This window comes from Chlamydotis macqueenii, chromosome 5 (assembly GCF_036417535.1).
Source record: "Chlamydotis macqueenii isolate bChlMac1 chromosome 5, bChlMac1.mat, whole genome shotgun sequence".
Taxonomy (NCBI): Eukaryota; Metazoa; Chordata; class Aves; order Otidiformes; family Otididae; genus Chlamydotis; species Chlamydotis macqueenii.
The window spans coordinates 66,612,674-66,629,113 of NC_141560.1; the positions used below are offsets into that span (position 1 = coordinate 66,612,674).

At 34.7% G+C, this 16,440-nt stretch overlaps 1 protein-coding gene across 2 annotated transcripts in view; it reads right to left on the reverse strand.

The window, feature by feature from the left end:
* The window catches only part of LUZP2 (leucine zipper protein 2), a 206,133-nt gene that overhangs the window by 105,846 nt on the left and 83,847 nt on the right, over positions 1–16,440 (reverse strand). For both annotated transcript variants that reach the window (XM_086748692.1, XM_086748690.1), the window contains exons 2-4: positions 9,771–9,888; positions 8,678–8,748; positions 6,384–6,465 (exon numbers count right to left, since the gene is read on the reverse strand). In XM_086748692.1, coding sequence (XP_086604818.1) covers positions 6,384–6,465; positions 8,678–8,748; positions 9,771–9,888 — 271 coding nt within the window. The remainder of the gene's footprint in view (positions 1–6,383; positions 6,466–8,677; positions 8,749–9,770; positions 9,889–16,440) is intronic.

Consider the following 16,440-nt stretch of genomic DNA (forward strand, 5'->3'; position numbering starts at 1 on the left):
TCGTGCTGTGTTCTCTCCCCCATTGATACAAAAGCCTAAGTTCATGGGAAACTACAGTCTGATTATAGAGACATTGACCTAAAGATAAATCGTTTGGATGTCATGTAGATAAAAAATGGCAGTGAAACTGCATGATATGACAGCTGTCCTTAGAATCATGTCCGCACTGAAGTAGACAGATGTCAGTAATTTAAAAACCATCACTGGATTTAATATCACTGTCATCTGGATCAAAAAGAGAAGTCAGAGAACACTTAAAAGAGAAGAGTAGGTAGGGGGTGCATGATACTAGTGCCAACTGACATGCACATATGGAATTTCTTTTGTTATGTCTTCCAAAATTTTGCTTAAGTGGTTTGGTTGTGGAAATACTAATGACACATCCAGCTATCACTAAGGATGATGTTTTAATGGAAGATGAATATATTCAGCACTTCCTTAGAAATCACATCCACAAATAGTGAAATTTAGTCCATGTATATTGTATAATAACTATGTTTTTGCACAACCATAAAGGTCACAATCAAAAGATGAGATCAGGAATAACTAAAAACTATTAATAAAATAACTATTCACATGGTGGGTTTGGTTTTTTGCAGCTGCTCAAAATTTGCCAGCTACCGTTGCATACTGACAAAAATAATATACTGACCTCTGTTAAAGAGTGTTCCCTTTCTTAGACCTAATTCTCAGGGCAACATTAATATTCCTTTGAAGCACTTCACTTCTAAATCTGAATATATATGAAATAATTAAAGAGATATGATATCAAAAATATTGTCTGTGTGCTCTCTATACATAGCCTGTAAGTATCAGCTCAGATCTTCTAGTGGAGAGATATTTAAGACACCACAGTACTGTTAATTTAACCAGCAATTAATGTTAGTTAAACTGGTAATTTTTAAAAATTACTATTCCCGTACCCAGACACATATAGTGCAAATTTACCAGTTTCGCTTATCTGAATAACTTAAAAAATAAAAATCTTTCTATTTTAAAAATAATGAGTATTTATTAGAAAGTCATTCATTTTTGCTTTCATATCATATTTTTTCAAGTTCTTCTGCTAAATCTCTAATAACTGAAAAGCCACTTAGTTATAAAGTATGGCTACAGAGAGCTACACGGGAGGGATTTATATGGCTTGGATACTGGAGCTCGTACAGAGATAACCATTTAAGTGCATCTATGCCTATAATTTCATGCTTTATGGCAGATCGGTCTGTATCAGACTATTTGCATGATGCTTTTAGTTGGTCCTAAGGACAAGGCATAACGCCATTTCCCAGAAGAGATGTAAAAATTCTACTTTCAGTCATCAAATCCTGATGGCATAATAAACAAGAACGGACACTTATACTCAGCTCTAAATTAAAAGGCACAGAAACAAAAAAAATTCAAACTAAGAAACTTTCTACATCTCTTCCTCCTTTCTACCCACTCTTTGTTCTTGTTTGACATTCACCTCTTTCCAAATGTTGGCTAATTACTATCGAGCTGTAATTATGAAAATATGTAATGAAAATATATAGTTCTGATGTAGAACTTTGCAATACTAAGCAAGGACACCACTTCTGTCTCCTGGAGACAGACATCCAAGGTACTCAGAGCTTTGTGTGTTTCAGAGCTCATTACGTTTATTAAAGGCAACAGCTTCCATCCAGTGGCCTTTATTCACAGCAGTTTGTGACCTTGAAATGTTCAAATTAAATTTTCCCCCATTGAAATACAGAATGCTTTAGCAGATGGCAGTGATCTAATTCTGAGTCAGACAATAGTTAGTTATTCACTGCAGATGAAGAATAGAAGGATACCAACAGCACCATTACTGCACAGGCAAAGCTCAGCTGTGCGCTTACTTGCTTACCTCCAGACTTCTTGTATCTTGCTCAGGACTAACACAGGAGCAATTAAGATGGGGCTGGAATAAATTCATTAACACCGAACTATTTTGGCAATATCTGGAAACCCTAACATTCTCAATATTAATTTTCATGGTCTTATTTTCAACCTATAGTGGAGGAGCCAGAGAGAATTGGTTAGGCTATTACTCAAAATACACAAATCATTCTTCCCTCTGGATAAAAGTGCTCTACAAAGTGATAAATATTTCTAAAAGCAAAGCTAAATATATATCTTTACCTACTAGGATTTTATAGATGAATGTAACTTTTAAGCTCCAAGTTATATTTCAATTAAGAAAAAGATTTTTGTCAAAGAGACATTTTAGGACTTCCGGACCTGTTGTAAGGTCTATTACTAAACAAAATAAATATTTTTTAAGTTAAATGAACATCTAATCTTTTTATTTAAAATATTACAGGCATGAGTTTGTGATGGTTCTTAAGATTCCTGTTTGGTAGTGGATCTCTCAACTAAATTCTGCTTGTTCTGTTAGGGTTTTATTAAGAAAAACCCTACTGATTTAAAAATAATCATGTTGTTTATTTTTAAAAGTCATGTGTAATGTGTTACTTAATTCTCATTTTTCATAGTGAGCACTGAGCTGGAAAAAGGAGTTTACACAGACATATTTTCTCCTTTATGTTGACAGTCTGTACTATAATTGCACTGTCAAACAATTCCATCACCATATCTTCTTAAAAATTGTTATCATGATATAAAAAAAAAAAACAGAAACAAAATGTAACAAGGCAGACTAAGCTTTCTCTACTTAGCCAAACTATTTTTTAGTATCTCTTTGCTTCATTCTTTACTACCTCCCTCATTCAGAGCTATTGAGCTCTTTTTATACACTTTAATTGCAGTTAATGGGAAACAATTCTGCAAACCTCAAAGTCACTTCCTAAAAAAAAAAAAAAAAAAAAAACAAACCCAACTATTTCTTAAGATACAAGCAGTTAGCATGAAGAACAGTCAAGTGAAGAGCCGTTCTCCAAAAAGCTCTAAGTAACCTAATGCAGTGATATAGAATCACAACTTAGCCTATTGATTCAAATTCACTTGAGAAAAAAAACACCACTTTCATGTCACATGTGTCATTTGCCCTCTGCCTTTTGGGTAACAAAAGTGCAAACTAGTCCATGGTCCCTAATCCTGTTTCTGGAAGAAGTGGTTCCACTTCACATGTAGAGATATAGCTTGACATTATTAATATTTTTTTTCAATGCATAAAAGTCTGTTATAAATTGCTTAGGTATTTGATATTTGGTGCAGATCAAAAAGCTCTGGGAACCTTCACTGACTGTTAAAGAGGACAATAGGTTATTTGGAACGATGTCTTACACATTTTGTATATTTGATGTATATCTAATACCACTATGGTGCTTGTGATTAACAAGCTTTATCTGTTTAAGAAATGCTTTTTTATATACAAATAATCCATAGCTCTAGTTTGAGACGGTCTGTTGAGAAGCTCCCTCACAACCCATGGCTTTCTGGAAGACTGTACTTGACCTTGAACTTTGCAACATAGGTTTACTCTAAAATTTAAACCATCCTTATCATAACTAGTATTCCTCTGCACATTTTACTATCCCAGGTAGAGCAACTGAAACAAAAGGCATAAATTTATCCAAGGGCAGTCATATATTTTCTAGAAAAGATCTGTCCCCAAATGGACTCCTGCTGTTCTTCATATGTTACTGCTACAACCAATTAGCTGCCAACCAATCATTCTTGGCTCCTCTGGCCTTAAAGGGCCAAAAAAAAAAAAAGGGATAAGCATGCACAATAATACTGATAATATTTGTTTCTGACAAATCGTTCATACAACTGATACTGAAGAGTCTTGCCATACATTGCACTAGACTTTGATGCAAAGCGTAATGTCTCTCTTTCATTCTTTTGGTTTGGTCAGAGTCCTCGAATACTTTCCAGGTTATTTTTAATGTAATTTGACTTAATTCTTGTAAATTCTTACTTACATCTTTGCATTCACCTAATAAAGAACACCTTCAGGCAGGTGTTCCCTGTTGAATATATACAGCCAATTAATAGATACAGCATTGTACTATGCCTCCTTGGCAATTGCAGAAAAGAAAAATGTACTTCCAAACCCCCTCCAGTGTTTTATTCATGTGGCTTTGAGAAATGTAATTCTATTCTTATTTACTCTGATGAAAATCAAGATTTACTTCACCAAATCCCATAGAATAAAATGTGCTTAAATTTGATTAGAAACAAGACTCGATATTCATTAAATTAGAATTAAATTCAAGCTCCCACCTTCTATCTAGGCTTGCTTCAAAGTACCTAGACTTTCTTTCATAGCGCTCGTATTGCTTTCAGAAAAACATGAAACACATGTAGAAACCAGGTGTAAAGTAATCCTGTGTGACAGCAATAATATTTATTTCCATTTCTATTGCAGCTTTCATCTGAGGATCCTGAAGCACTTTTTGAATATTCATTCAGTCTTACTGTATTGGTGAGCTTCATTATGTACATTGTACCCCGAGGCATAAAGAAATAAATGTCACAAACCAAGGACACAGTTCTACTTTCCTTTAAACCAGTGGCAAATGTAATATTCTATTATTGGCAAGTTTTAGAATATAGCTCAAGAATTCACTTTCTCTAACCAGCTGACAAGACTCTAAAGTCAAGTTCTGTTATAAGCTCAGAGGGGTTTTTTTTTTTCCTGGTTTCTGCATTAGGAAATATTTTTGCTTAGAGTTAACAGTAGAAATTTTTTGACTGGTGCAGAACAGTGCTAGGGTGTGGACTGATTTTACAGAAGGCACTGGTGCTTAAGTCAAAAAAAGTGCTATATCACAAAGAACAACAGAGCCAGTAATCTATTTGCCACATTTGAGATTTACTTAACTCACAGTTGAATTAGTCTTGAATACCAAAATCTAATACAGAGATTAGATAACAAATATGTTTTCTGGCTTTAATTTGTAGGATTAGAATACGTTGTGCTGATAAAGCTAAAGGGAATGTGTCTGTGCACCTGAAAAAAAGACAACTTTTGACCAGCATGTTCTGAGTACTTAGCAGAGAGAACTAGGTTCTCATTTTTTCTTACTTCAGGACGATATATCTTGCATCGGTACAAAATCATCTTAAAACAAGTGCAGATTTTTTTTTTTTTCCAGGATATATGCTGTCCTGGCTATTGAGAAAGACCCTAAATATATGTTATTCTTTTCAAGTTCAAGATAGCATTCAGTTTACTAATCTTCTCCTCTCAAGAACAAAAGAGGGTTTTTGTTCTCTAGACAAAATTACAAGTACCAAAAATCCATGAAGTATATGTTGTAGGGGACACAAGAATAGGTAAATAGGTAAATACTCTTCAGACTTCTGAGCAACAAAGGGTAAAAAAAAAAGTGTTTTCAAAAATCACATCAATTGAAATAAATCTGCAAACGGAATACATGAGTTCAAAGTCTACACTGCTTCTAATCAGAAGGTTGCATGTAAAACATGCCTTCTCACATCTTGTTCACCAAGGGTATAAAGCCACATAGAAATCACATTAATACAAAAAAAAAAAAAAAAAGGGTATTTGTAAATATTTGCTAAATTTAGTAATTATTTTAAAATCTCTGTTCTTGGAGAACCCTTGTTTTGTGAGCCTGGAAGACAATGAAGTATTACTAAATAAACCAGTAACTATGCAAGAGGAAACTACAAATAGACCTATAAACCCTTCCAGCAGTTTTCAAGTCCAGAGTTAGAATCACAGAACACTTGAGGTTTGAAGGGGCCTCTGGAGATTATCTAGTCAACTTATTATCTAGTCAACAGTGGTGTTCGTGTTCAGAAATACTACTAACCAATAGAGGAAAAATTTCCTTTTCACATCTTAGAATTAAACAGAAAACAAGATTCTACTTTTTTTTTTTCTTCTGCAACAGCAAAATGTGGCTATTCATGCCCCACAGCATTACAGTGCTACACGAAAATCCAACCAACTGTACAGCTTATCCAGAAACATAACTTCACTAAAGCATGAAATCTTAATGGGACTTAACACCTTCCTACAGTGATAATTAGATCTACTACGGTCAAAATCAGACACTCTACTATCTATTTTGTTGCTGGAAATCGGTAGCGATTCCAAAAAAGCCAATAGATGTATGACAGCATATGTTGGTATAGATGAGACATAGGGTCCATCAGGGAAACGACTTAGGCCCAAGTCTCCAGGCTCAAAACTCCAAAAGTGTATACACACACCAAAATCCCACAGAAATTAGTGAAGACAGGGCTCTTAGTGGTTTTGAACATACAAACTTTTTTCAGCTCCTTTCCTCCGAAACTTTTAGAGTACTAACACATACATGAAATCCAGGCATTTTACCTGCAAAGTTATTTGAGCTAACGACAAACTTTCAGAGTACGAGGATAAAAAAAAAAAAAAAGACAGAAGAAAAACAAAAGTAGCAAAAGAAGGACAGAAAATCACTCACAGTAGCCTGCTGCTTTTCTGCTTTCTCAGTTGCCTCATTAAGCTGCTTCTGAAAGGCTTCCTGGAGAGATTTCATTTCTTCCCTAGTTTGTTGAAACACAGAAAACAAACTTCATCACAAATGTCCATTAAGAAATAATTCCTCAGGTTCAAGAAAAACCACCTTTAATTATTCAGAGTAACAGACAGCTGCACTGTGTCTATGTGTCTTGCTAATAAAATCATAATGACCCCACGAACTGTAGTGCCAATGCAAGACAAAAATTATCTATGATGGAAGTCGGCCACCTTTTACATCTACTGAGTCACCTGCTGTGCAAAACATCTGCCAGTGTATAATTTCAAGCAAAAAAGATTGGCACCAAAAAAGCGAGGGAAGTGGGCTACTAAAAACACACAAAATGGAACCACACTATTGTCAGTAAGAACTTTATACTTGTTTTAAAATGAAGAAATAAATAATACTCTGATAGAATTCAACTTTCACCTGACTCTTTCTGGAGACAAGCAACACAAAATTCAGTAGAAGATTCTGGCGTACAACTGGACAAGAAAAAAAAAAAAGAGCGTAATTGTTTGGATTGGGTTTCACCTGAATTTAAAAAAAAAATAAATAAATAAAACAAACAACCCTTTGCATTACTGCTGCAGTCAGAGAATTTCTCCAGGTTGTGAGAATTGCAGTAGGCTGAGATGTCTCCTGGCCACCGCCTTCTGCTCACAGCATACCACACTCTTTAGAGCTGTGGCAAAGTAAGAGAGCGACATACTTCAGAACAGCCACAGAGCTTTCTCTCTCTCAAAACCCACAGAACTGGGTTTACACACAGATAATAGTTTAGCCCAGTGAAAACTAAACTGGAATGGAAACCATTTAGTTCATACAGGAACAGAACTTGTGAGCCGCTGGATCATCTTTCTTGTTAGCCTATAACTCTACTACTTTCGGCAACTTCAGCAACATTAGTACAGAACAGATTTAATTGAAATAGCGATAGAGCAGCGTGAAAGCAATGCACCATCAGCACAACACAGCTCCCTTTTTGTATAAACAGATGCGATCACTGCAAAGTGCTGATGGTGCACAGAGAGAACAAAACTTGAGACAACCACAGTAAGTGACCAAGTTTTACTTTGCAACTTGGGAAGTACTGAAGAATTCACACAAAAGGGATTAAAAGATAAAAAAAAAGTCTAATTTGAAAACAGCAGAACTACACCTACTTACTCAAGCTGAGATTCTAGCACGCTAAACCTTACTGCATCATCCATCATTGTGGAGAATAATCAAAGCAGCTTTCACAAACAAAATGCAGCTCTCATTTGTCTGAAGAAAGTAGATCGTAAGATTAATATTGGGATATATTCTGGATTTTGTTTCAAATACAATAGATTTAAGCGTAACAGTATGTTCAGTGTTCTTCACTTGCTCTAGATGAACTAGAGCCTGAGGCTCTTGGCAAATAAACTGTGACCCTTCCTTAGCGAAATTCTATGAGAGGGATTCCCTGGCACATTTTTAACACCTGCTTCTTACACTAAACTTCCACACCTCTCTGGAAGTAAAAATTCAGTAAGCCTGTAAATGGCTGTCAAGTACCCACAGTAGCTGCAAGGCATTTTCTTGGAGTACATTGTAAATCCTTTTCTTTTCTGAAAGAGAGCGAGGGCTGCTCAGCAGCATACTGCTTATTGCACCGATCCAGGGTCTATCTCTGGGAACACTTGTTGTGCAGTAGCTGAAACCCTATAGAAGCAAATGTCACATGCACTATTGGATGGACCTTGAGAGACTTTTAGGGGTGACTTAAGGAGGAGATTAGGAAGAATACTTGTAGTATGTAGCCAAGAAATACAAGTTTTCCTTTAAAAGACTCATTTTTCCAATCTGCAGCTAAGATCTATTTACTGAACAGTCCATTAACACTTTTAATCAATTAAGCTACTTCACAAAAACTACACAACAATCAAACCACTACAAAAGCACACTCAGGTATGAAAGATGGAGTCTGTGACAAGGGCAGCTATGATGCTGAGATGTATACCTTCAGTTGCACCCAAGCCATATAACATCTAAGTGTTTAAATAGGACATCAGCTGAAGTCTTGCTTTCATCATTTAATAGATTTGTTTGGAATACCTGAATACCCTTACTTATCTGATCCATCTCTGTTAAAGGAAAAATGAGAACTTCTACAGGTATTGTCTTATAAATCTTATTTGTTGTGTATTGAAGAACTGAAGGTCTTTCTTTAGTCTGGAAACAGAAAGAGAAGGGAGAAGGTGGGGTCTTACCTTTGCTTTTGGCCCATTTCCAGAAGTTTCTGCACATCACTTTTGGCTGATGCTTCACCATTTTTCAAAGACTGATAGCAAAGGAAGATATCTATTACCAAAGACATCTTTAATGTTATTCATCTGTGAAATTATTAATTTGGTTTTCTTTCATAAAATGCTCCTGGTGTATTACAGATATTATCGCTTGCGTGAAATGGAAGAATAGTCTGACTTTCCTTCTACAATAACTCAGCACAGCTAACTGTACATAGCTGGTTTTCTAATATTAAATGAGAGTTGATCAAATAAAATAAGTAGATTTATAAACAAACAAATAACTAAAAGCATTAGGGTTGTATGACAAAGATAAATGTGCATATGTAGAAGATAATCCTACAGCTTTTTGCCTATATCTGGATCTCTGCAGTATTGAGTCTAAGATAGCTGATAGTATAATTTTGCAGAGTACTACCTTCAACCGTGCTGCATAAGAAATCCCATTCTCAAATAACTTTGTTATAAGGAGAAGAACATTTCTCTAAAAAGAAAACACCTACAATAATAAAGACTGCTAAAGCACTCTCAAGTTACACGTAGACATGTCTCAGCTCTAGCTGGAGGCTCATTTAGAACAATTTGTCAGCTAAACTTGTAAAGTAATGCCCTGGAGTAAATCCAGTCAGTCTGTGTAGATGGCAGGTCAGGTAGGTAAAGCGGGCAGCTAAACTAGACTGAGTATATATAATTCAGCAGCAAAGATGCAACCTGCAACAGCAAAGGAAATCCTTTATAGTAGCTACCAGGACAAATGTGTGGTAACTCCACTAAGACTATTCCTATTCCTTTCCTTTTTTTTTTTTTTTTTTTCTCTACTACTATACTCTATTCTTATATTTTCTTCATTTTAGGGGGTAAGTGGACAAAGGGTCCAACCCATTAGGATTATGTTTTCCATAAAAACATCTGGTTTCTATTAAGTACAAGATCAAGAAAATAATAATTGTTCACATATTTAAAAAAAAAAACACACACTTATTTTGTAATAAATAGATACCAATATAATAAAAAAATCAAGGTAATTAATCCTACAGAAACCAAGACATAATCTAACCTGGAGGTTTACTTTAATTCCCTCAAGTTCTTTAGAAGTCTTCGACAGTTGACGAAGGATACTGCTCCTTTCCTTAAAGACTTCTTTGAGCTGTCTTTCCAGTTCTTCATAGTCCTGTCTAACACAGAAAATAAGAGCATGAGATCTTCTCAAAACTTTACTACATGCATTTGAAAACAGTTCATACAAATTGAATTAATTTTAACACTACTTATAGATTCCGAATTGGAGTATGGGAAGGTCCCCCCTTCACCTAGTTAACAACTTAATTTCTCCTAACATAGATAAATAGATGTTTTATATGTCAACAGGATGTGCTGCATCTCAGTATACAAATTATCAGACTCAAACATTGCAAATGGTGTACTGTCTGTGATGAACAGGAACGTGAGTGATCACGTTTAACGTGAGTGATCGTACATAGAATGAGACTTCTGTTATTTGAAAGATATTCCATGCAAGAAACCAAGTAAAACTTTGAAAAGTATGAAGTTTCATGAAACCCAGTAACTTGAAGGAAGGATGATTCACATCTATTTTAACTTTGTAAAATTTATTTCATTCCATAGTTTCCCCCCCACTTAAATGTCCTTACAATATAACCTAGAACTGACAAATACAAAGAGTAATCAAACCTAATTATTAATCAATGGATAAGTCAAAATATTCTATCCTTTTCCAAATGGTAATTTATACTTGGAATGCAACTGTACATTTTAAAGTCTTTATGAAATCCACAATTAAATAAATTCAACACATATTGTTTTAGGTTGCATGAAATACAGATCCACTCTCATACCCCATTTCAGGAAAACAAAGGAAATATTACAGTTAGTTCTAAGACAATATATTTTTTTCATTTTCAATTGTTGTTTTGAGGAAGATTGATCAGTGAATTGGAACACCCATTTCTTTTACAATTTTTTTTTTTTTCCCCTCCTTACTGTGCCTCTGGTCCTAAGAGGGAGGGGAAAAAAGAACCTCAGCTCCGCAACACATCACTACTATTTTATTATCAGATCCAAGACCTTGAAGTTAAACAGGAATATTAATGCTTCTTTAATGGATTTTGAATACATTTTGAAGCAAATTAAATATGCTACCTAATATCAGTCCTGTCTATTTTAGCCATAGACAGCTCATGAAACAGGACAGATTTATGAAAAAAGAAAATTATTCTGTATTAAATGATCCTTTGGATACCTAGAAGAGATGAAAGTGAATGAAATGTCTCTTTCATCAACACAAGACTTAAGGCAAAGAATCTTAACACTATATTCAAGTTTCAGTAATAATTACATTCAACTTTGAAAGAATGTTGCAAATTAAAAAGCATAGAGTTCTTTGAGTTTGCATCTCTAATGAAACACAAAACATCTCCACTTTCTGCTCGCTGCTGCAAAATAAGAACTAAGATGTTCTGGTCTGCAAAGAAGCACCAAACAGTTTCAGTGAAGATCTTCAGCACAGTTGAAGCTTTACACTAGAAATTCTCTTTTAGAGGAAATACCCACCCAATACCAAATATTTTTTCCCAGGATGGATAAAATAAAAACTACAATCTTTCTACTACATTCTGTAGCTGGTAGATAAAAAGCTCAGCTGGCTGTAAAATATTTATCCTCTTGATAAATTCTCCTTTTTCTTTCAATATGTGCATGAATTTTATTCAACAAACTGTCATTTCAGACCATTTTGATTGTGTTTATCCACCAAAGGAAAGGAAAAACTGCACACCTAGCAGAGGAACAAGAATTACATGTGAGAACAACTCAGAGAGACACGGAGTAAAGTCAGTGTAAGGAGATAATGCTGGGACTCAGCTAAGAGTACCTACTAGTAACTAAATAGCACTCATCAGTAACCTGGCTATCCTTGATATGGAGGACTAATGTTATAGAATATAAATTATCTCAAATACAGGTCACATAGTCAAATGGAGTTTACAGGAAAATTCATATGCCAAGATTTTGAACCTTCCAGAGTTTAATTCAAATTTTTCTATCAAATGGAATGAAACAGTCTAATATTATGTGAATTAAATCTAGCCAGTGCTAGAATATCTGATAAATATTAGCATTCTGGTTGTTACAAGCAACGTAAACAACCTATACTGCATTAAGTTTTCTAAAGAAACACCTATAGGGCTTTTTGTTACAGCTCCAGCTATGCGTGGTTTTAAACAAGGTGTACATCACTGTAAAAGAGCTGGCTCACCTCAGCGGCACTAACAACATTATATGTAATCAGCCTGCCAAGCTTCAGAGAGCACTCCTATTTTAATTTGCTGATGAATAGAGGTCAAGGAGGAATCTCCTCCTGCTGGAAGTAATCAGGTAGTTTCGGTAAGGTCATCACTTCCATTCCTCTTTAAGTATCACAAAAAGTGTGTTAGACTTGATAGTCTCTTTTACCACTGAAGTGTCGTGCTTTTGTTTAAAGTTAAACACTGCATTTAAAAAAAAGGATACCTGCAAGTGGTAACACAGTCTTAATGATCACTTTAATGTAACACTCCACCTGCCAATTCCAGTTTAGCTTGACCATTTAAAGGCCATCGGTCCCAGGAAGCTAATTATGCTGCACCATGGGTACCAGTTGGCACAGGTTTCACTCTATTGTCTTGTACACACTGGCATCTACCAATCTGCATAAACTAGAACATTGTCTGAATTTTAAAATTAAATTTAATATAAACCATGCATGCACTTATATTTACCATTATATTGCATTTTGTGACACACTGGGCTGGGAGAAAGAGACAAAAAGCCATCAAACTTATTACAGAGAGTCACAACACAAACTGGACTTTCAGAATCGTTATAAAATAATTATTAAAAAAAAAGAGAGGAAAACGAAGATACAAAACATATCTTTCATATCTATTAACTATTAGATTCTCAAAGGTTTTTAATTAATTTTAATTCTGGACAATATAATCTGTGATATCAAGCTTAGACTCTTAGCATTGTGTCCGAGAACAGTGTCTTCACGTATTTGAAGAGAGTAAAATCCAATTCTGCACTTGTGTGACAGCCAACAAACCCTCAGATCAGCCCATCTATTTTGGTGGCCTCACTTTCTACATTGTAAACTTGTGTCATTTAGACCAACGAACTGCAATTCAAGTGAAAAAAGGTAAATTTCTAAATACAGTGGTCCAATCACAGATCATTTAGATTATTCAAGGACTCCTACATTCTTCCACAAAACTGAACATGCCTTCACTTGTACAGTTCTTTAACATTAACAGGACTCTCAGGATTGGGTTTAAGGAAAGATCCATGATCAATTTGTTTTCTTATTCTTCCCTTCTTGAATTTCAAATTACCAAATTCTAGTCTCCCATGTATTTGATAAGCACTCTTTTGAAGGTTTCACACACATACATGCAATATAACTGTAAGTATGGACAGGCAGGCCACTCTACAAGAAGTAAATTCAGTTTTCTACACCAGCATGCCCATAATCTGCAGCTGTGCCATTATATGAAAAGCATTGTGGTTTTTTCTGAAGTTAATGGCAGATTTAAAATATATATATATATATTTCCACCACGACATAACATTTCTTTCCTATTAAAAAATACATAAATCACAATATATATCATCACAAATACAGAATTTTGACCTTATGAATATCAGCAAACTCCTCTGAAATTGATTAACTAACAAAAAGATTATTTGTCTAATTAAGAAAAAAATGCAAGATATGAAGTAATTGGGACAGATTATCAACAAGACTTAATCAGCATAATTCCTTTGAAGTCAGAGAAGATTTAAATTGAAAGAACACCTAATCTACACCTGCCTGAATGAAACACACGGGTCTTTAAGAAGGAGGGAATCATACCTCAGCATGTGGGAGAAAGTAAGGGAAGGAATTTTAGTAGGAAAACAGTGAAATGTTAAACTCTATGACTAATTATGTTGGTGTGGAGGGAGAGTGGATTCTTACAGCCAGAAAAATAAGCTCTAAACTGAACAATTTGTTTATGTTGAACTTGGATGCCAGTTTTGTACTACAGGACAGTTATGGAAGAAGCTGACTCAGTAAATGTCATGTGTCACCACTGCACCACCCTACCATAAACACCATGAAATCCAAGTGCCTTTGTGAAATCTTCTGATCCTCAAAACCTGTCAGGGTTCTCTACTCATTTTGCACTGTAATTTTATGTCATCAAAATAAATTAAACCCATTCCTAGGAACTCCACTATGTAATTACACATGGATTAAATTTATTCTCTCTGAATATTAGGTTATACCAGTTACACTATTCTGCAAAATAAAGTGTCATTATCAGCATGACCACCTGGGATTCAAATGAGTATTTACCATTTTAGCACATCAATGTGCTCTTGCAAACGTTCATTATGAAACAGAACAATTTCGCAATACTCTGCATGTTAAGGTCATGTATAGTACTCTAATTGCAAGTTGTTTTGCTTTTACCATCAGCCTATTGATGTGGTGTCAGTGTGAATTCCAATATCATTTGTTTTCAGGGAATGATATTCACTCATAGTTTTAAGCTTAGTCAGCTGTTTTGACTTCTATTATTCTTACTGACATGATTTAATAGATTATAGTAAACATTTCAACAGACTCTAATATTCAGTATGCAACAGAGAAAAATGCCTAGTAACTAGAAAGACTTGCACCCCAGAGATGACTCCACCTCTGATTGTTATTTCCTTAAATACTGGAAGTTAAGCTTTTAGTCTTCAAAATAATGATTGGGTTCATTTCTCACTGAATAATATCTACTATGTCAGGACAAAGTAAAATTGATTTTGTTTTCCCGCTAGGTTTACGCCTATCTTTGAAATAAAACTTTTATAAAGATTTCAATCATTTATGGCACGTGAATGCCCCTGCTGAAAAGAAAAAAGAAAAAAAAACCAAAAACAAAAAAACACTCCTTAAAACAAAAGAGAAAATTGAAATACAGTCTGCAGCTTGAGACCAATTTGGATAGATGTCTTTCAGTAAATCTACTGTCAGTTATATTCCTCAAGCCCCCTTTTTTTTAAAAAAAAAAAACAAACAAAACTTCCCTGCTATAATTCCAGTAATATCTTAGGGCATCCTACTGTAAATTCTAAGAAAATTAGGTGAGATGATGAGAAGGTCACAGCCTCATGGGTTTGGCTATTTTTTTTAAAGCAGCCACAGTTAAGGAAAGAGTAGACTGTATTCCTTTTCATGCATCATAAACAGTAAATACTGCTTACAAAGTACACTTGTAAAGTGCATGATTGCCAAGGTGTTTCTAAAACAATCTTTTAAAGATACTTTTGGTGGTAGATGTGTACACATGAATGCAGTCTATATTTAAGTGAGAAAAACATTAATCAATGTTTTAATAATAAACATTAATAAATGTTTATTAATATTTATATTTTATTTATATTTAATAAAAACATTAATTCTAAATCAACATTTCTGGAAGTTGAAGGTAAGAATCTTTAAAATTGTAAAACAGACAAATAAGAAATAGACAACCATCACAGAGTACTGCAATGCTGCTTTTTCTCTCTCTCTAAATATGAGCATTTTTAATCTAGAAATTCAGTGGGAGGGAAGTAATTTATTAATGACTAACAAACAGAACGATCAGGTTATCTGAATCAAGTATGCAATATAGACTGTATATAATTATATTGCGTATACATGTAATAGACTATAACAGTATCTAACCTACTTTTATCTAATTTCAGCCAATTCTACATTAACAATGACATTTGGAAAAAAAATCATAAAAGAATTAACTTGATCAGCAGATAAGCTCTCACTGAAACGCAGCCTTTGTCAGATACAATCATTTTCCATACTCAAATGGCATTTATATTATGTGTTTCATATTTGGGCATCACTTAAACTCTGCGTTTTGGATGGGGAGGTGGGGGTGGGGTGTACAAAAATGAACACAAAGACTTGGAGGTTTAGAGTGAGCCGAGGAAAATTTTTATTTATCTGGACTTTATAATTTGTGCAAAATATTTGGTTACCCTGTCTACTGAAAATAAAGTCTCATCCTGTGGTCCAGGCTTGATTTATTAACAGTTCAAATAAAAATCACATTGTCAGTACTTATATGACTATAGCAGATTATGACTGCTTAAGTAGACGTAAGTGCCCAACCTATTCTAACTTATATAGCCCAGAAAACAGTAGCAGTGCTGGTGCATTGTATTTGGTTTCTACATGGCTAGCTGCTAGAGAATCAGGCCCTTTGCATCTATTTCCTCTCACTTTTTAATGCACTCATCATAAATAAACAAAAACAATCTAGCTTTTTTTTTGGCAGACTCTGGCCTGTGTTGAATCAATGACTCATCGGGGAAAAGATGTAACTGTCAGTTCCCATTAATGAGAAAAGGAGCAAAAGGAAATTTCTGAAAACTTGCAGCTGGCAGAGATACCTGGCCCCGGGAAATGACACAGCAAGCTTCATCATCATGTCTAATATGATACTGATAGTAATGACCCAAAGGGGAAAAAAAAACCAAAACAAAACAATGAGAAAAAAAAAAAAAAAACAAAAAAAAAAAACCTTCCAAAAACCAAGTGGTATTCATCCTCTGAAAAGTGCATAGACCACAAAAGCAAACAGTTAACATCACGAGGAAGGACTGTACAAAACCCTGCGATTGACCCCACTGTA